Source organism: Juglans microcarpa x Juglans regia, chromosome 8D (genome assembly GCF_004785595.1).
Source record: "Juglans microcarpa x Juglans regia isolate MS1-56 chromosome 8D, Jm3101_v1.0, whole genome shotgun sequence".
In the NCBI taxonomy this organism is placed as follows: Eukaryota; Viridiplantae; Streptophyta; class Magnoliopsida; order Fagales; family Juglandaceae; genus Juglans; species Juglans microcarpa x Juglans regia.
Window position 1 is genome coordinate 20,278,515 of NC_054608.1, and position 22,242 is coordinate 20,300,756.

General features: G+C 32.2%; 1 protein-coding gene across 1 annotated transcript; it reads left to right on the top strand.

Moving 5' to 3' along the window:
• The first annotated feature begins 8,612 nt into the window (after positions 1 to 8,612).
• LOC121243262 (aspartic proteinase NANA, chloroplast) lies at positions 8,613 to 11,281 on the top strand. The gene is made up of 2 exons (XM_041141364.1): positions 8,613 to 9,555; positions 10,343 to 11,281. The coding sequence occupies exons 1-2, from the start codon at positions 8,915 to 8,917 to the stop codon at positions 11,154 to 11,156; spliced, it is 1,455 nt and encodes a 484-aa protein (XP_040997298.1). The 5' UTR covers positions 8,613 to 8,914; the 3' UTR covers positions 11,157 to 11,281.
• The last annotated feature ends 10,961 nt before the right edge of the window (positions 11,282 to 22,242 follow it).

Consider the following 22,242-nt stretch of genomic DNA (forward strand, 5'->3'; position numbering starts at 1 on the left):
CCATTTATGGCCTTAAACAATTGTTTAGACAATGGTACTTCAGATTTCATGAGGCAATTACTTCAATTCTCTTTGAGATGCTAGAGGAAGACCATTATGTATATGTCAAACGTACAAGGAAGAGTTTTCTAATTTTTTTATACATGGATGAAATTTTATTAGCTGGAAATGATATGAAGATAATTGTCGCCACAAAAGAGTGGTTGTCCTCTATTTTTTAGATGAAAGACATGGGTAAAGCAAATTACGTGCTGGAAGTTAAAATTTCAAGGCATTGATCTAGGAAGCTTCTTGGTTTGTCTAAAGAGACTTACATTAAGAAAACTCTGGAACTATTTTGTATGCAGAACACCAAGCCCATAGACACTCCAATTGAGAACGGTTATACCTTAAGGCTAAAACATTACCTTGAGAATGATGAGGAAAAGAAAGAAATGACCAAAGTTCCTTATGCAAGTGCAATTGGAAGTCCTTGCATAAGGAACTCTGATGTACGCTATGTTGTGTACACAATCTGACATTTATTTTGCAATTGAATTGGTTAGTCATTACCAGAGTAACCCAAGACCTATTCATTAGCAAGTAGTTAAGAGTTTTTTCGATACATTCATGGGACATCAGACCTCATTCTTTGCTATCAAGATGGAGACATGAGACAGAAGGGTTTTAGCGATGCTAATTGGACTAGTGATAAAGATAAGCGAAAATCCACAGCGGGTTACCCATTTATGCTTAGTGGTGGAGCTATTTCTTGGTGTAACAAGAAACAATCATGCATTGCTTTATCTATGATGGAATCAGAGTAAGTTGCTTGTTCAGCAACTATACAAGATATTGTTTAGTTGAGGAGATTTTTTCAGCATCTAGAGGTTACAGCTCTTGCAGATGAAGCCGTTAAGATATACAATGATAGTCTGACAACTTTGGCATATATTTTGGCATATGCTAAGGATCCCAAATATCATGGTAGAACCAAACACAGATATTCATATTAACTAATTGATACTAAGTGAAAAGCACACATAATAAAGATGTCACAATGCAAATATCAGTCCACTCACATAGATGATCACTTTGGCGCTTGAATAGCGAGAAAGATGAGACAAATTAATTACTTTGGAGCTTGGAAAGCGAGCTAGTAAATATCTTAATGATTTTGGAGCATTTAAGATAAATTTAAAGAATGTCTTTGGCTAATATGAGACTTTCAAGAGTCATATATAAAATATTTGTACAACTTCATGAACCCTAATTAAAGCGGAATGTGAGATTTTAGGCAGGCGCTAGATGAGTGATTGTGCTAAGAAACTCAAGTTAGAGCGCTTTTGTGACAACTAGACTAAGATTCCTACGGCGTTTGAATGTGACAAGTCCAATTAAATGGGAGTTTTGCTATAAAAATACATTTCATATTGTATGTGCTAAAGACGATCATATGATGGAGTGATTGGATGGGTCCGTACTCCATCACTATGTGAGCCCTAACTAATCAATAAATAATCTATTCCTATGCTCTTGAACTTGAAATTATGTCATAAAACGAAAACTTGATGTTGCTGCTTTAGCATATTTTCTTAGGGCCACGAATGATATGGTCTCACGGAGCATGTCTAGGAAAGCAATTAATTCTAATTGAATTGACATGAATGTCTAGGGAAGAGTGTTTTGATTCTTACGTGTTATTTATGTCTCATAGCCTAGGCGATTATGTCATTTTGACTCGATATAATCATGAACATATTATATAATGTGAGGTCAAGAATTGCTTTGAGTTATAAACTCGTAAAGGATTAATGACCCTTGACTTAGTTAGATCAAATAGTCTGAGGCTTAGACAAGATATTATGAGTGATGTACAATGTTAGTATGATGGTAACTTAATATAGTACTCCTACTCTTTGCATTCTCTTCAGGTCGCACGCTTCATTTTTTGTATGAGTGATAATTGATTGAGAGATAAGGAGGAGATTATTAATGTGCATAGCACCCATTATGGACAAGTGGGAGATGTTGGTAGTGGGTACCCCATAACTCATGTTGCGTCCACATGAGTGGGGAAGTTATTAATTAACTCCCCACGACTATCACTTAACCTCAGGGAAGTTAATTAATCTTTTATGAGAAAACTTTTTAAATAAGAATTTCACGTATATTAAATAAAGAAGAGTGAAAAAGAAGACGTACAAACGAAAACCTCTCCTCTCTCTACAATTTTCTATATGGCTCAAATTTCTTGGATGAGCTGAAAGCTCTGTTCAAACTGTTTATATCACCAACAAAATGGTGCCCCACCAATTTTCGCTTCTCTCTCGAATTGATCTAATTGCAAGATGGTGCGTTCACTTACATTAGAATATGTTACAATTAAAAAAATATCCAAATAAAAGTAATTGTTTTATACTAACTGACGCGGCATCAATAATGTGTTTGATTGCATTTGATGTGTCAAACATAAGTTCCGATCTGTGTATTAAAGCAAACTAGAAGGGTATAGACTATACTTCTCTCATAGAATATGGTAGTTTTAGTTTGATTATACAGATAAGATGAGATGAGATGAGATAAAAGTTAAAATAAAATATTATTTTTCTTTGAAGATTTGAAAAAGTTGAATTGTTTATTATATTTTATATAGAAGTTTAGAAAAATTGGAATAATTAAGATAATTTATGTAACCAAACGATACCTTATAGGCTAAGCTGTTCCCTATTTTTTTTATTTTAAAAAGAAAAAAAAAAATCTATTTACAAATTTTTTTATTGACACATCAATCACGACACAGATACATTAGTTAATATACTAAAATATATATCTGTTGACTTTTTTTAGAAGTATTAAAGAGGATTTACAAAAGAAAATTTATAAATTGATGCGACTTCACGTAATTTGTTAATTTACGTTACAATAAAAATAATTTTATAATCTAATATATCACATCAAATCACGTCAATTTGTGAGTTTATTTTTATAAAATTTTTTTGTAACTAAAGTATTTTTTTTCTTTTAATTACAATCACAATAAATGATGTGTTTACGTACCAATTTATAAATAATTGAATTAGTTGAAAAATGGTTAACATCTCTATGACCTTTCCCTCCCTCACCCACATGCAAGTTGAACCAAAGGACAAGTATTAATAGTCATACATATATTTTTTATTGTCTGACGCATTATATTAAATCATATTAATTTATAAATTTATTTTTATAAAATTATTTTGTAATTAAGTGATGCATTTACACGCCAATTTATAAGTGACAATTATTTGATAAAGAGTAAATCTATTCATCATCTATTTTCTTATCATCCTCTTATCAGCTTATGATGTGGCATTAGATGATAGATTCACAAATGAAATATAATAAATAGTCTCCAATCATCCAATACCATATTATGAGATGATAAAAAGAAAAAGATGATGAGTAATATTACTCTTTGACAAATGGATAACATCTTTCCGACTATTTCCTCCGTCACCGCCATGCAAGTTGAAGTACCAAATTAAGGTGATGATTCGCATGCATTTACTTGTGTTTGCTCAGAATTTATAAATACATCTTAATTTGACTTCCAATCTATATAATATATATATATATATATAACGTAATTTTTTTCTTCAGATCATGTTTTGGTGTATTCCACTAACACTCCTCCACCCGTTGAAAATTAATGGAGAATTAACAATTAAACGCGGATTCGCCGACGTTCTTATTGGGTATCTGATACTCCACGCCAAGACGGACAGTCTTTAATTTATAGGAAATCTCCTCGATCTTGTTTGGATGCTTTCACGTATTAAACTTGGGTTAAGTGCTCAAGCAAGCAATCCCAATATTGACAATTACACAGAATTTCCATTTCCAAGAAATTGCAATGCCGACATTTCTTGTTTAATTCGGTACGTACGTAGTAGATGGGACAATGATCAACATGGCTGCCTTTGAAGATATATGCATGCAACTACAAGTGATATTTGAGTACATTTCGAAGAGTACTGATACTATTATTCGTTATGAATTTTAGTTATCATTAATTTCACAGTCTCACAAGTTTATGTTGAGCATTTTAATTAAGTGAATAATATTATTGTTTATTATGAGTTTTATTATTTATAATCGCATCGATTGATCTGACATCTTTTATATGATTTCATAAGTTAACGAATTAATTAAATTATTCGTGACTAAAAATGTATTTACAAAATCTAAATCTTGAAATATATTTTGGAATATATCTTTTATATATATTTTTTGTTTTTGTGGAATGCATCTGCAAAATGTTTTTGGATCAACCCAAATTTTATAATTAGTCCCCCCCAAAAAATAAATAAATAATAAATAAAGAAGGTTGTAGTTTCCACCTCATGATCTTTTGCATGATATGGTTGAATAAGATGTAAAAAAGAAGTCATTTTCTTCAAAGGCAAAGTAAATGATTAATGGGGACGATCGAATTGAAGGGGTCAATTATCCAATTAATGTGGGTAAGCCAAAAATATATATATATATATATATATATATATATATATATGTTCTATTATATATTCATGATGCAGTACTACCAATTAAACACATAAACTTAGCTGTTTCCAATTGATCTCTAGCTAGCTAGCTATTTTGAATAACTAATGTTTATGATCTATCACTCTCTCTTGCAAGTTGATCCGAACGGTGACTCCACAAAAAATAAAAAATAAAATATATCTTAATTTCTTGTCCACAAAATAAATAAATAAAAAATACCCTCGATGTTAACTCTTAAAAGATAAGCATTTGAATCGAGGAATAACTTATCATTAGAAAATCTATTTATAAGTCTTAATTTTTACACACCTAACATATCGCTGATCATGTAGAAGCTTTCTAAATCATCTATGTTAAAAAATTATTAGTGTTTTGATTTTTTTTTTTTTAAGTTGTAATGGGTTCCACTATAAATGGTTTGTTGAGCTGATGAAATGTTCGTACCGAAAGCTTAATCGCATATTTCAAGTTTCAACAAGGCTAAGGTCTAGGATAGGTTCGACCTACCTATTTTCCGCGATCAACTCCGATGTTACTGCATTTAGAGGAAGAGACGGCAATAGTTGTCCAAATATGCTCGAGCATTTAACGCACATGCCTGTTGTGTTACGTACCCATTTGAAGTCTATTTCCTATTAGTTTTCACGAAAATTAAAGATACTATGATTTGCTAGTTTCTTCAATGAAGTGAATGCATTCTAGGAATGAACTTTTTTACTACTTTTCATTCATTTCTTGCTACTACTAGTTGGCTACGTAACACATGATGAGGATAGGATGATTTGAAATATACAAAGCTCTCAAGATTGAACGCGTAGGAGCTGTTCACATATCCAAGTAGTGTATAGAATTGTTCAAAATGTTGGTAGGTTTTTAAGTTGGATGGAAGTTTCTTCTTTGGGTCCCCCATAATCCTTTACAAGTAAAGCTTGCATCATTTTAAACACGCGCTTCCATCGGGTGAATCGGGAATGAGTCGTGGTTCCACTTCCACCCTTGCAACGTGGACAGCTGTTCTTCGGAAGTCTACCATATATTTGTTAATATTGTTCGGGCTTTTTTTTAAAAAAAAAAAAAAAAAAAAAAAAAAAAAGAAAGAAAGTGCTACGAGAGAGATCCTAAAAAATAAACCTATAAATTGACATAATTTTATATGATATATTAGATTTACTTTATAATAAAAGTTATTTTACAAACTAATATATCATATCAAATCATACGATCGAGTCTATAAAATTTCATTGTAACTAAAACATTTCTCTTTATTTAAAGTTCTTGTTCAAAGTCTAGCATCACAAAGAAGAGTGAGGCATACATATCAAATGAGTTCAACAACATTTATTATTGATCGATTGAATCTCTCGAATGACGTTAAACGTTGAAATAAGGTCTTATTTGTTTTCACAATTTCTCTTAACACATCTCATCTAATCATTATAATTTTTTTAAATTCTCATAAAATAAAATAAACGATTCAACTTTTTCAAATCTCAAAACAAAAATAATATTAAAAAAATATATTCGAACAATATTTTATTCAACTTTTAACTTTAATCTCAACTCATCTCATCTCATATACAAAAATAAGCGAGTCTTAAATGTCTATTTTATATTTGTATCTTTCTCTAATTATAGACACTTGTTCAATTGTTAATAAGGGAGCTAGACACATAAATCGGTTTGTTCTATTGAAGAAACATCCATCAGAACTAAATTGTGCTTTGGAACCGTCCATAATTAAGGCGGTCTTTGAGAATTTGCTCGATCTCGGAACATCGGCTTCTACAGCAGCGAGTGGGAGCTAACTACTAGTCAAAATGTGAAGGTGTGTTGTTCAATGGGAGATTAGTTGAGTCAGACACGAAGAGACTTTCGACAGAGCACGGTGTGGCTACAAGTAACAATTGAGCAAATCTTTGAGGAGCGCCGACACCAGATGCATTTGGGGAGCACTTGGCGGCCGCGCGTTGGAAGGTGGAGATAAAGATTAATGTGGAGAGTGGACAAAGGTGGGGTGGGCACTTCTAATGGTTGGGGGGCATTCAGTGATTTGGTTGGGGAGAATCTGAGGTGGTGGACTATTTTGGATTTAAAACTCATATCAACTTATCTAATCTCATCTCAGTATTAATTATTTTTTAAATTTTAAAATAATAATAATATTAAAAAATAATATTTTATTTAATTCATATTTGAATCCAAACATAATCTAATTTTTAAATCTAATTTGGATAGAGAGTTTAAATGATATGAAAGTTAAATAAAATATTATTAGAATATAACTTTTATTTTGAGATTTAAAAAAATTGAATTATTTATTATATTTTTTAAAAAAATTATAATGATTAAATTAGATGAAATGAGTTTACTAAACAAATCAGGTCTTAATGACTTAAAAATAAGAAGAAAAAAAAATAGGGAGAAAGGTTAAAAAAAAAAAAAGGTGAGGTGAGAAAGGACTATATTTGTCAAGGAGAGTAAAGGGAAAAGCCAAATTCCTTTTATTTGTAGGGGGTTGGAGGTGTTTAATAGAGACGGTGGGTGTCGGAGAAGGGGGAGGCGCCGCGTGTAAGTTGGACTACTCGATATAAAGCAACGCGAACATCAGATATCAAACATGCCTGAAAGAATGCGTGTCTCGCACAGTATTTCCTTAGAGAAAATCGGGTCAGATCAGTTGAAAAATATCCCAATGTACTCATAAGCTAGAGATTTTAGTCACATTTTATACAGTTAATTATTCTCTCATGTATAATAGTCAACACAGGCTGCATCAAATCATTCATGATCAAAAGCATTTAATTGGTCTCATTTGAATTTAGAGATTATTTGATATAGTTTGTGAATAATAATGTGATTTGTGAGTTAAAATTTATAAATAATAATAAAATGAGTTAAAATGATCTCAGCTTATCTCACAATCCAAACCGACGATAAGAATATCCTTGCAATGATGTATTTGACAAGCTCATGATGCCTCGTTGAAATTTTGAAGTCTGTTTCATTTGTTCATCTCTCTTTCACTCTAAGAATTCCTAAGGGATCCAAATTCTGAGAAGAAATAAAATAAATAAATAAATAAAACAATAATATTTTTCATTTTTATGAGACCCCTTCAATGCTGTATATTTTTGGATGAAAATAGGTTACATTTTTTCCGAGAGAAGTGGGTTCATCTCCCAATCCAATGTGCTGACCGCTAACGATGGCGGTGTTGGGCCCAACAGTACTGATTATAGATCTGAAGCCTTTGCCTTTGAAGTGAAAGCAAGTCATATAGGATACAAAGTCACTATATTTAATAAAAAAAAAAAAAAAGGAATGAAACCAAGAAATAATAATAATAATACTTATTATTATTATACCTGATATATGTAAGAGAAATTTTATGCATCAACTAATATTTACTTTCACACCCCACAATTATAATTTTTTTTATGAGATGTGAAGGCGTTTTTCATAGGGTGTAAATGCGTTTTGTCATAAGGTGTAAATGTGTTTTTCATAAGGTGTAAATGCGTTTTTCATAAGGTGTGAATGTGTTTTCATAGAGTGTGGGCAGGGCCGGCTCAATGGTAAAGTCATTTTGGTCATTGCCTAAGGCACCAACCCTATAAGACTTTTTTTTTTTTTGTAAAAAAAATAAAAACTATTTCATTAAATAAAATTTTAAATAATTTTTATAGTTTTCAATGTGTGCAAGGCTCCATAATACTAAATTTGATATTTAATACAATAAATTTTTTTTATAAGTAATACAATGAATTATTTATATTTTAAATAATTTTTTTTAAGTTCTTGTTAAATTGAGGCATAAAATCTACATTGAGATCTCATTTTAAGTTGTTGTACATATAAATTTACAAAAATTGTATTTAAAGATTTTAAATAAAATCTCATTTTATTGAAAAGTTTGAAAATATTTCATATAATAATTTATATTTTATTGTATTATAATTACGAATGACTCACTTAAATTTTGCTTTAAGCTTCAATTTGTATTGAGCCGCCCTTAATATAAAGTATGAGATTGTGAATAGTGATTGTAGAGAAGAATTTTTTTATATTTAATAGGACAAAAAAAGTGAGACAACAAACAAGGAATCAGAAGACAAGAGTGCACACCAGCACGATATATAGCTCCAAATCCAACATAAAGGCGCCTCCCTTTCTAGCTCTCTCTATATCTTTTATTTATCTTTTGTTGTTAGGTCCCCGCCTCCCCCTTCACAATTCCTTTACCAAAATTTACAACCCACTAAATATAACACGTTCCCAACTGCAAAAACCAAACCAAATTGCTGCTCCCAAGCCTCAATTCCCATTATTATTGTTATCTTCTTGTTGCTAATTCTAGCTGCTGCTGCTGCTCTCCATAGATTCAGAGCTTATGATGAAGTGGAGAACGATTTCTCTCCTCTTCGTGATCTTCCTGCTTTCCATTTGTCTTAGTTTTCATGGTTTGGTTTTGGCTCACGACTTTCCCCATGAGGAACCCGACATGATGAGATTGGAGTTAATACATCGGCACAGTCCTCAACTCATTGGGACAGTGCATGGGGGGCCATGGCCTTTTAAAACTCGGCTGGAACGCATTAAAGAGCTTGTCGAGCGTGACATCGTGCGGCACCGAGTCACCATCTCCCACAAACGCGGCGGCCAAGGCCGGTTGAGCACGAGGAGAAAGGACCAGGAAACCTCTGCCGAAATGCCAATGCGCTCGGGTGCGGATTATGGGACGGGTCAGTACTTTGTGCACGTCAAAGTTGGGAAGCCGGCGCGGTCATTTCTTCTGATTGCGGATGCTGGGAGTGAGTTGACATGGGTGAACTGTAGATATGGTTGTGGGTCGAAGAACTGCAACACCCACAAAGGAAGACTAAGAGACCATCGGCGGGTGTATCTCGCGGATCGCTCTTCTTCCTTTGAGACTATCCCATGCTCATCCAAGATGTGTAAGATTGAGCTCGTGAATCTCTTCTCCCTCGTGCGCTGCCCCACGCCATCCACCCCCTGCGCCTATGATTACAGGTTTGTAACTTCGTTTTTCTTGTTCTTTTCCATTTGGGCAAGATCACATTCACATTATGGGCGATAAAAACTGTCCAGTTTAGCATTTCTAATGGTTAATCACAAATGTTTGGTCAAACAATATGGTACGGAAGTAAATATTGTAAGATCTAATGAGGCAACAATGGCTTAATTATGGGAAACAGATGATCGAGTATCGAGTGATTCGGGTTCCAATGGAGAAGGAAAAAAAATCAACCAATGGAATACTTTTTTCAGGTCGAGTTCAGTCTTAAAAGCAAGCCTAAAATAGCTGGAACGTGTCTTTATTGAAGTGAGTTGAGTTTGGTTGGGTTTATTTAATAGACTACTGATACTTGCTATTGTGGGTTGAGAATTCATTATCAGCATCTCAACATCTTGGACCCTTGGTCACGGGTTGTTCTGTTATAATTAAATCAATGGACTGCAGCCACAAAAATAGTTAGCACACCCAATTCTCACAATCACATACACTGGTGAAGCAGGGCAATTTGACCTCCTGTTAAAAGCAAGCACTTGATCTCTTACCTAAATCCAAGACAAGATTTAAATGGCAGTTATTGTAAGTAGGTAAGCTTCACGCGACCCACAGTTTTGTACCCTTCTTCTGCATATGTCAGTTGCTGCAATGTCAATGCTAGTCGTTAATAATAAGCTGCATTTCATATAGTTCAAGGCTTTTTTTTTTTTTTTTTTTTTTTTTGGCATCCCCTCAATTTACCAGCACTATTTTGATTTGTTTACCGACCTTGTGTATCCTGATTAGTTACCTTGACGGATCGGCTGCATTGGGGTTCTTCGCCAACGACACCATAACGGTTGGCCTAACAAATGGTAGGAAGATGATGCTAGAGAATGTGCTAATTGGGTGTACTGAGTCTACTCGGGGTGAGGGGTTCAAGGGAGCCGATGGTGTATTAGGGTTGGGCTACGGCAAGCACAGTTTTGCCACAAAAACAGCTGGAAAATTTGGTGACAAGTTTTCTTATTGCCTAGTTGATCACTTGAGCCCCAAGAACATCTCAAATCAGCTCATTTTTGGTACCAATAGAAATAAGCATTCATTGTCAAGGAATATCCAACAGACCAAGCTCCTACTCGATGCCATACCGCCATTCTATGCTGTAAGCATATTGGGCATCTCCATTGGTGGGGTGATGTTGAGAATACCAACAGAAGTTTGGGATGCAAGTCTTGGTGGTGGAACAATTCTTGATTCAGGCTCAAGCCTAACACTTCTAGCAGAGCCAGCTTACAAGCCTGTCATGACTGCATTGCAAATGTCTGTATCAACATATGAAAGATTGGACATAAAACCATTTGAGTATTGCTTCAAATCGACAGGATTCAATGAGTCATTGGTGCCAAGATTAGTATTTCATTTCACAGATGGAGCTCGATTTGAGCCGCCGGTTAAGAGCTATATCATTGACGTTGCTCCTCAGTCGAAGTGTCTCGGATTTGTGTCAGTAATTTGGCCTTCCACCTCTATAATTGGCAATATTATGCAGCAAAACAATTTGTGGGAATTTGATTTGGTTCAAGGTACAGTGGGTTTTGCGCCCTCTAGCTGCACCTAGTCCTCTTTAAGTCGATTTTCTTTTCTATTTTCTGTTCACATACTTGTCTATTTTTCTGTTTCTTAAATTCTTTGCAATTCTTGTTGTAATTTCTTGAGCTTCAGCAAGTAAAATCACTTGGTTCATTGTTGGGATGTTTTTCTTCTAAATGAATGTGTTTTAAAGGAACAAGCGCAACCTCTGTGCGTGTATAAAGAGCATTGCATAAAGAACAAAACTCTATTCCTTGTGATTGATGTCTAAAGATTATTCTCCGAACAACATTATCCATTAGAATTTGGCATCTGTCTGTATGTGTATATGAGTAATGCTACATACAGTTGTAGCATGCGTAAACGCCTCTTTTTATGTGAGTCTCGTATTTTATTCATTTTTTTTAAAATGATTGTACGGTACTTGCATATTTACAATTGTAACTATCATTTCTCTTTCTTCTGTAGTCACTTGATCCAAATAACTTCAGGGCAACCACAATTAAAAGCATATTTTCTCCCCCTAAATGCAATTCATTTTCTTGAAAACAATGCATGTGAAACTTCGGAACTATCAATTTAGACAAGACATGAAACATATGCGCCTTCCCACTACTTGCATGTGACATGGGTTGAATTGATAGAGTCAAAGTTGTGGATGTAATACCCAAATGTCCTAGTGTGCTTGGAGAAAGTGAACATAAAAAACATGCATGCCATGTTAAATGCAGTAGAGTTGGCATTGGATGGCATCTAGTTTTTTTCTCCTTTCTTTTTTTTTTTTTTTTTTATTTCATATGATAAAAGAGTTTGTAAAGAATAACTAATAACAATCATATTCATTCCATAATTTCACAACCCATTTTACAACCTATCAACATAATAGTGTCAAATCATAAAATATAATAAGATTTTATTATTTGAGTTTTAAGTCCTCCAACTAAAATAGAATCGTAAAAAAAAAATAAAAAATAAAAATTGTATATGTATCACTATTCAACTATATCACATTCACGTAGATATTATCTATTAACCAGATGTTAATTTAATTTAAAAATAATTCTTCTCATCAATTACTATTCATTACATCATACCTCACACTTATGAAAAAAAAATTATTAGATATAGAGTGTGGAATATAAAAATAAATAATAACTGATGTATAACAAAATTTTTAATTTAAACATTCATACCTACTCAAAATAGATATATCCATTGACACCAAAAAAAAAAAAAACAAAAAAAAAATGGTGGGGTAGTGAAATAGGTTGACAAATATATGGGTAACTATGTGATAATGATTTATCATATACATTGAATTTTGCACAACATGCATGCTTACTAGAAGAACATGGCGTAGAATGAACAATGATTACAACTACGCAACACAATTAATGCTACTCACGCGAATCAACGTGAGTGACACCATTTCTGACGTGCACGCCTAAAACACACACACACACAAAAAAAAAAAAAGAAAAAAGAAAGAGAAAACCAATAATGCAGGGGGGCAGAGATGCTTGTTTGCTGCTCTATTAATTTCTTCACTCAAAACAAACAACATTTGATTCGTCTCTTCGTGCACATTTTGATTTGGGGGAGGGAAAGCTTTAGAACTGAATCCAATGACATTTCAATAATAGTATTTGATGAATGATGATTAAGATTACCTAATTTCAATCAGAAATATCTTAAAGTGGGACCCCACAATCAATCCATTTGTCAGTTTATCATCATCATCCTAAAACATTTGACTATACTTTGTGCTAAGCAGCTCAATGATTATTATTTGGGTGGGGCCGGTGGTATTTGAGTGCAGCTTGTAGAACGTGGCATCCATCATCCACAAAAGTTTATTATAAAGTAAATTTTATCGTTTTCAATCATATTTATTGTATGATATATTTTAAATAATAATTATTAAATTGATTAATAAAAGCAATGGTTAAAAATGATTCATAACTATACGTGTGACTGTAGATAATAAAATATAAGATAAAAAATAGCATTATTAAATAAATATAGATATAGAAGATATCAATCGAATGAAGATTTATTCAGGTTATTGGTGAAATGTAGATATAGAGTATTGCTATTGGACCATCTGAAACTTACTACTCAAATGCCACCATCACGTAGTGCCACATATTTTATTAAAAAAATATAAAGAAATATATTCAAATCAAAATAGCATCCAAAAATACATAAATGACCAAGTAGCATTATTTTAAAAAATAAAAAATAAAAAAATCATGTGGCATCACATGATGGTGGTATGGATTATATGAGGTAAGTTTTATATGGAGAAGTAGCATTATTCATAAATGTATAATATGGATCTTACCGTATTAAATATTTAATAAATACTGCAAGAAAAATTTAGATGAATAATATTAAAGGAAAATACTTTAAACACAAAAGGATTAGATAAAAATAAACTCACAAATCGATATGATTTGATATAGTACATCAGATTATAAAATTATTGCTTTCTTATATCTATCCTTGTACTTGTATTCCTCAAATTGGAGCTAGCAAGATTGAGGGAATCTTTATCCTCATCAATCATGTGGTTTTACATGAATCAAGGCATTTCCCCCGCTACCTAAGCTACCAACTATGGGCTTTGATATTTACATGCATCTGCTTGCTTTTGTATGTACAAGTCTATCTCTTTAAATAAATAAATAAAAGTATAAAATCTCATTTGAGACAAGAAAGTCGTGGATCCCATGTGCCGTCTGGCCAATATAAGGCTAATTCTTTTAGGGATGAGATTACATGACTCAGACATGCATAGAGCTCTCTCGGTTGTCTTCTTCTGTGCCTGGACTCTGGCCTAGTCATGGACAGACTCCTGCGTTTGGAGGGGAGCAGGTATACATACAAAGCTCAAATTGTCAACTCCAGGATCCGATCAATAACCACTGTGATTTTAAATGGTTGACTGAAGCTTTTTTTTTTTTTTTTGGGCTTAAGCTTTTTTAGACACGAAAATGCGAGAATGCAGCACGAGAAAAGTTACCGATTGATATTTTATTTTATTTTATTTTATTTTAATTATTTTTCCTTAAATGTTAAGGAAGTATTTTTAAACGAGTTTGTAAGTTTTTTTTTTTAATATTTAAAGAGATTTAAAAAAATACTTAAAAAATACAAAATAAAAAAAAATACATTTTACCCTTATCGGTAAGAATCCTAGGGTCGACTCTCGTTGGCTCCAGCATGATCCTTTTAGCAAGACCTTTTGGATACTGAGACTATTTCAGGTATTTTCAGAATATCTTACTAATATTTATTATTTTATTATTATTTTTTATTACTATGTACTATTATTTAATATTTTATCATTATTATTTTTTCACTACCTCAGATATTCTCAGAATTTCAAGTATTCTTAGAATATCTCGTATAATTGCACAGATGAGATAAAAATTAAAAGTTGAATAAATTATTATTTTTTAATATTATTTTTGTTTTAAAATTTAAAAAATTTAAACTATTTATTATATTTTATATAAAAATTTAAAAAATTCTAATGATTATATAAGGTAAAACATCTCATCTTGGCAACCAAATAAAAGTCCACTGGCTCAAGAAATTTATAAAAGTACATTCTATTTAAAATAGAATTTACAAAAAAAAAAAAAAAAAAATTATTTAAACAAAAATTATTTGTCCTTTTTTCTATAATTAAATCAGGTATCATATTCATTTGGTCCATTAGAAACGATGACTAGTCCAAAAGAGTTAGACTGGTTGGGTTTACTTTAAGGTTATGTTTAGAATTATATAAGATAATTTGTAAATAGTAGTAAAAATTTAATGATAATATGTTAAATAATAATAAATAATAATAAAAATAATAAATAAATAATAATATATTATATAATAATAAAAAATAAATAAATAATAATAATAATAAAATATTAAATAGTAATAGAGAGATTTGAAAAACTTTTTAAAAATGCGCCCAAATATAATTTATTTTACAATTTTTATAGTGTAGTTTTCGGGATGAAAGGAGGTTGATACCCAAATATTACAGATTAGGCTAGGCCCAATGGCTTTGACCCAAATAAATCTTCCTAGTATGCATTAATCCTCTTGGGTTGTGAACTTCTGCTTTATTTCTGTCTGACACATCAAATGGGACAGCTTTTGGTTTAGGGTGGCTTCCAGCTTCCAGGGTTATTATTGTTAATGTAATTGTGTTTTTTTTATATGTATTTTTTTAATATTTTTAAATATTTTTTTAAGAAATAAAAAAATATAATATTATTAAAAAATATTTATTTAATCATTAAGTAAAAAAATACAACGATAGCTCCCAACGAGAACTAGGAGCAGTGAGAATAGCTTTTACTCTTTGGTTTATTTGCAAACCATAGGCTCTGTTTGTGTTCTTTTATTTTTTTTCAATCATTGGTTTTTTATATATAATATTTTAAGAGTAATGCTACATGTACTTATAGTTTTACTTACACTTTTATTTATAAGATTTATTTTGTTAGTTTTCTTTTAAAATTCAAATTTCAAATTTTATGATTTTTAACGTATCAATAATTGACATGTAAAAAAGTAAATTTTTTATAAGTTTTTCTTAAATATATTTAGCATTTTCCATATTTTAAATGATTTTCTAGTAAAATGGAGTTTGAACATAGTAAATGATTTTCCGGTGATATTGCATTTGAACATCGAAGGAGAAATGAAGTTTGGCAAAATGAACTATGAGAGCTAGGCCAGTTCATTCGGGCCGGATGTTATCATGGCTTGATTCGGAGCCAGATAATCGGGTTTCGGTTATGAATTTCGGCACGAAACAAATTTGGGTCGGTACCCATATGGAAAAATCTAAGTACACTCGGTACCCCATTTTATTTATTTAAATAAATACATGAATACTCAGGCGGGCGATGAAATAACCATATGTGCATTGAATATAGGGTTTTTTTTATTTTGTTTTATCGGGAATAGAGGGTTTGACGAAAAGATGAATACTCATATTTGGACAGACGACGAAATAGCATCGGTAGCAAAAGTGGGGGGAACTTTTGATATTGATCAGGGTGGCTTTAGTTTTTTGGCTAACTTCTCTTTCGACATGAGCCTTTGGGATTTTCTTAATACGAAATAATTAAGGTTTCGTTTGTTTTTAGAGATGAGATGAAATTAAAATTAAAAATTTGAATAAAATATTATTATAATATATTTTTTAATATTATTTTTATTTTGAGATTTGAAAAAGTTGAAGTGTTTATTTTTTTTTGTGTGAAAATTTGAGAAAGTTGTGATGATGAGATGATAGGTTTTTAATTACAAGCATTTTTTTCCCTAAGCAATGGATGTGTGCTATTGTGTATTTAAGTTGGAAGAAATTCTTCCAACAAATATGCAGCTTCCTCGCTCTAAGTAGTAAACAACGTTTTGCTCGATCTGTGGGTTCAATGATCACAATATTAAAAAATTTTATTTTAAAAAAGTAAATAAATAGAGTTTGAATGCTCCATCAATATTTTTTCATGAAAAAAATATTCATAACATTTAAGCTTTGATTTTAAAAAAAAAAAAAAAAAAAAAACCAGGTACAACCCGCAACCGGGGTTCTGGGGGTTTTTAAAAGCCAGTTTCAATCCGTGTTTCAGCTCGATTTTGAAACCCGAGTTCCAATCGTATACCCGGGTTCTCAGGCTGGAACCCGGATATACAGTCCAAATGAGAGTAGTTCAATCAACAGAAGAGGCTAGTTCTGTAACACACTATCTCTCTAGATTACTGTTAGGGTGAACACAAAAAATACACTAGAATATTTTCTACCTTTCTTTGTACAAATTAAATTCGTAATCTAACAAAAATAAATTGACAAATGGAACTAAAAAAATCAAGCAACCTACAAACAAGATACCAATTAAAACTTCAACTATCATCAATAATGAGTTTACAGATTGTCTTCTCTAGAGCAATCTCTAGAAACTACCGATACATCGAGAATCAGGCTGAACAAAATAGTCGGTACTTGACTCGACCCAACTATTCCAAACCATTATGAACTGAATTAACTAAACCGAAAAAAACTCGGATCAAAATTCGCACTACCTAGTATTGTCGACCACGACCCATCTCCTTGTCTGCACCTTACTACACCTCCCCTAGATAATAACGCTAGATCATAATACACATTCACAAATATATACATGAGAGAGAGAGAGAGAGAGCGCACTAGTTTGGTTCTGTTTATAAATGTGGGTGAGGGATTTGGAGGGAAAAACCCTAATGTTGCTATTTATACACGGCCTCTAATTTTCTGCATTATTTGTTGGAATAGGTGGGCACGATTCCTTAAATTATATTACGCCCATGTCCTCTAAATGATAAAAACCCTGGCTGAGGAAGGAAAAAACTGTTTTATGGTAAAGGACAAAAGTGTTCAAATTCGGCTAATCCAGTTTTCATAATTTTTTTTTTTTTTATATATCAAGATTTAGCTACCCATTATTCTGAAATGGAAAAGTTTTTTTGCAAGCGAATTCCCGCATCAAATGGCATACGGATGCTAATACGTAACGCATCCGTTTAATGAAATGGTACAAATTGAAGACGAAAATAATTTTAGTGAGATAGGAGACTTTCTTCTTCTCTCAAAATTTTCTTATATTATTTTTCTTTTTAATAAAAAAGTCACGTCAGCGTCGGTACGTGATTTGGTGCTCCAAACCGCTTGTACCTAGCAAGGCGCGAAATGAAATTTCAAATATCGTAACTTTTCTAGGATCTAGGTTTAAAAAAAATCAGGTTGGATCGAAAAAAACCGAATTTTGCTTAATTAGGTTTGGGTCAGAAAATCAAATCACTGGATTCGGTTTGGAAACATTTAATCGAAAATATGTCTTTTCAGGTCAGGTCGAAAAATCACATTTTCAAATCGGGTCGAATGAAAAATCTTAACCATACAAGTAGATATCAACCAGAGCAACAAGAAAGATCTCATCAAGTGGGCATATGCAATTAAAAATCGGGAAGGAATTTCAACGATTAGCACTAGTCAAAACGAAGCTCTCATCATCAGGAACAAAAAACTGAAATTTCATCAAAATCGAACTACAAATAATCTCTCAAAACTCTGATTGAAGTATGAGAAAAACACAAATTTTCTCTTTTCGTATGTAAGATGCCTCACACCTCCCTCTCTTTCTTTTCTACCTTTTCTTTTTTGTCTCACTAACACACACGATATGTCACATTCTAAAACACAAATCTATTGTATAGAATTACCAAAGTGTCACTCAAATGGCTCACATGGGCTTCCCTCAAATGGAGGGACCAACCCAACAAATATCCCATTTCCAACTATGTGAGGGGTCCCACGATGCTTGTTCTTCTTTTACATATTTCAAGCTTTTACATAGGCAGTGGTTTTGTCATCATATTTGACCAGTTTTCATCAATATGGATTTTTCAATTTGTAATAACTTCATCTGCAATGCATCAAAAATCCAGTGATACCTCATATCAATATGATTGAAATTTAGTTCTCATTGAAATGGATAGCACTTTGATTATCACAATAGAAAATTACTTCTCTTATTTATGATCTATTCTTTTAAGAACTTCTTCATTCATAACTCCTTTCTAGCTTTAGTGTTGGAAAAAATCACAGCGTATGTGGTAGACAAAGCAGCACATTTCTACAATCCGGATTGCCAAGATACAGTTCTCCCTAAATAAGTAATCAAGTACCCTGAAGTAGACTTCTTGAAATCAATATCACCAGCCATATATGCATTTGTAAACCCATCAAACATATCCTTACTATTTTCAAAGCACAAACACACCCTAAGTATCTTTAAGATACTTGAGAATCTATTTCATAGCTGCCCAATGTATTTTGCTAGAATTAGAGAGGAATTGACTAACAACTCTAACAAAATGAGGGATATCAGGTATTGTGCACACTATGACATTCATTAAGCTACCCACAGTTGATGCATAAGGCATATTTTGTATCTCTTCATTTTCTTTCTCACTTGTAGGACTCTACTTTGAATTTAGCTTCAAATGACTTGCAAGTGGAAAGCTTTTGCCTTGCCCATGTTGTAAATGTTTGGTACCTTCTTAATATAACTCTCTTGAGATAGCCACAACTTGACATTCTTTTTGTCACAAGAGATTTTCATACCATGAGGCTGGGCGGCGCTGGGCTAAGCTGAAGGGACGGATTGGGTGAGAGGGAGAGGAGACATGTGGTGTAAGCTGAGGGAGAAGGAGGAGAAAGAGGGAAAAGGGAAAGTGAGGGAGAAAGAGAGAGAGCTTGAGTATTTAATCCAGGCCCTTCATCTTGAGATTTTCAAAACGATCTAATGGTAAGAGATTAAACACCGATTTAACTTAAAAACACTGAGAGAAATTAAGATAGAATATTATTTAAACTAAACTTTAGTTTATAAAATAATATCCATTCATCATTAATAAAATGATGAAATCTTATTTAATATCTTTAAGCGAATAAAATCATTTAATTAATTAGAGTTTTTAACATAATTTAAATCTCATAATTTTTTAAATAACTGAAATCATTTTAATAAAATGATATTAAAATGATTTCCAACAATTATAATATTTTTGAAACTCTTTAAAAATATTATAATTGTCTTATTTGAAATCAGACGTGGTTCAATAACATTGAACATACCTCATATAAATATTTCCAGGACATTTAAAATATTCGAGGGCTTTAAAACATTGAGCTGGCTTTAGAGATCACATAATATCTTTAAAAACACGCCATCGAGATTCAGCACACATAACGAGATTCGTAGTCGAATTTACTTACGTCAGAAAGAAGGAGCAGGGTGTTACAGTTGACCAAGTCAACTGCTGTCCTTGTTGCCTCATCTGAAAAGAAATTAGGAGAAAGGTTAACCAAATCAATTGTTGTCTTCATTGCCTCACCTAAAAATGAATTAGACAATTTTGCATGAAAGTGCATACATTTGATTTTTTCACAAATTGTTCTATTTATTTTCTTTGCTACACCATTATATTGTGGTGTCTTGGGAACTGTTTCTCAAGCCTATTGCCATGACTTATGCCATAACACTCCAATAGAAGGCCCAAGTCATATAGTCTATACAAAAAGATTAGTCAATAATACAATTGGAGCCCCATTGAAATATTATAAAGAGCAAGAATTTCTCCTTCCCAAGCAATGAGAGATCTCATACACCACATACTTTTATCATTTATCATAATGGGGTATCACAAGCTCTCCCAATATTCCCGACTTTCTCGTCGGCCTAGTCCATTGTATGTGGCATGTCTCCAGTCCCACATTTTTTGTTGGGATAGGTTATGATACAATTTGTAACACCGCAATGGAAAGCCCAAGCCACGTGACCCATATTCCAACCAAACTAATTAATGATATAATTGGTGCCCCATCGGAATATTATAAGAGAGCAAGAACTTCTCATTTCTAAGAAATATAGGGCCTCATACATCACCTACTCTTATCTCTTATCTCTTATCACTTATCAGAATGAGGTATCACATCTGTAATACTTTTCAAATGGTCATTTGTATTCACCACCATTATCTGCTTGAACCTCAAAGAAATAAGCATGAGACCTGCCTTGATATTTGCTACAGTTATATAAGGTTGGGATTGTTTTCTTGAAAAACATTATGTGAGATTGCTATAAAAAGTTTATAGACCCGCTGCAGCCTTGGCTTTTCTGGATTTCAAGCCAGGCAATCCTTTTTATAAAGGTGGAAAGATCTAGTAATAGGGCTATACGAATTTAACTTACAATTTGTTTAAAATACAAATTTAACTTACAATTTGTTTTAAAAAAAAGGTTACAAGAATCCTAATAACTATTAATTATTGGGAAAAATCCTAATTACTTATCGAGTATTGTTGTGCTGAAAATATTTGTAAGTGCACAGAATCGTAATAAGTAGTAAAGTGTTTTTAAAGAAAACGGATGTCGAACCCACAGGAAATAATTATGCTATTAAGTATTGAAATTTACTAAATTAATTACTATTTGGAAAACCGAAATTTGAATAATAGATTATTTAAATTAAATTGAAGAAAATTGCATTAAAATTAAGATTTTAAAGATAATAAGAATCAATCTAAAGCGTTTGATTTCACCTAGCAAATGTCACACAATTTATTCTTCCTTGTTCTAGAATTTCAACTATCACAAATTGATGATAAAATTCCTTAACTATTTAATATTTTCTATCGAACAATACCAAAACTATCTCCAACTAATAATTCTATATCTTTATGTGAATTTAACTAATTTGAAACTCATTAAATTCTTTGAATTTTTCTTAAAAATCACATTAATCACAGTAAAGTATCTATACTTTCTCTCAAATAATGCGCTTAATCCTAGAGTTTTAATCACAAATCATCTCTCGGTCTCATTGTGATTCAATATATCGAACAATAATTAGTTAGAAAATTGCAAGCATTAAGAATAAGGAATAAACACTCAATCATGAAAATATTGAACATAAAATAACTTAGAGTATAAATTGTGTGTTCAATGCTAGTTTACATTAAAACTATAGAAAATAAAATTAGATCATAATGAAATTGAAAAGAAAAACAATAAAATTAGTATTCTTCGTTTGAGTCGGTTGATGAAGCATGCGGCTCTCGCCTCTGCCCTCCAGATCTGCCTCCTCGAAAGAAACTTAAAGATTAATCTTTGTAATATTTTTGGACTCTAAAACTCAGATTCTCTCCTCTCTTCCTATTCATCCCACAAGACAGGATTAAATAGATGTCAAAACTCAAATCTAGTAACAAAATAAATGCGGCTACAATTTAGCCTAAAGATCTGGAAAATGGTTTCTAAAAATAAATGTTAACATAATAGAAATTATCCTAAGAATAACGAAATTATATAAAATAGAAGATTCAATCATAAGCGGCTTGATTTACGGAGTTCAGGAGGATTTGGTGGTCAGTAGATTGATTGCATAACTCGGAAGGATCTCACCGGGTAGATGCCTTGTGCGCTGAATATAACTGGTCTCCTTGCCTATCGAGAGGAAAGACTCCCGACCAAGATGATAGAACCCTCTCGCCAACC

Bases quoted from the DNA above. Each gene is read 5' to 3' on its own strand.
- LOC121243262 (XM_041141364.1), top strand. From the start codon at position 8,915: ATGATGAAGTGGAGAACGATTTCTCTCCTCTTCGTGATCTTCCTGCTT. The intron at 9,556-10,342 runs GTTTGTAACTTC...TATCCTGATTAG, and splicing joins CCCTGCGCCTATGATTACAG to TTACCTTGACGGATCGGCTG.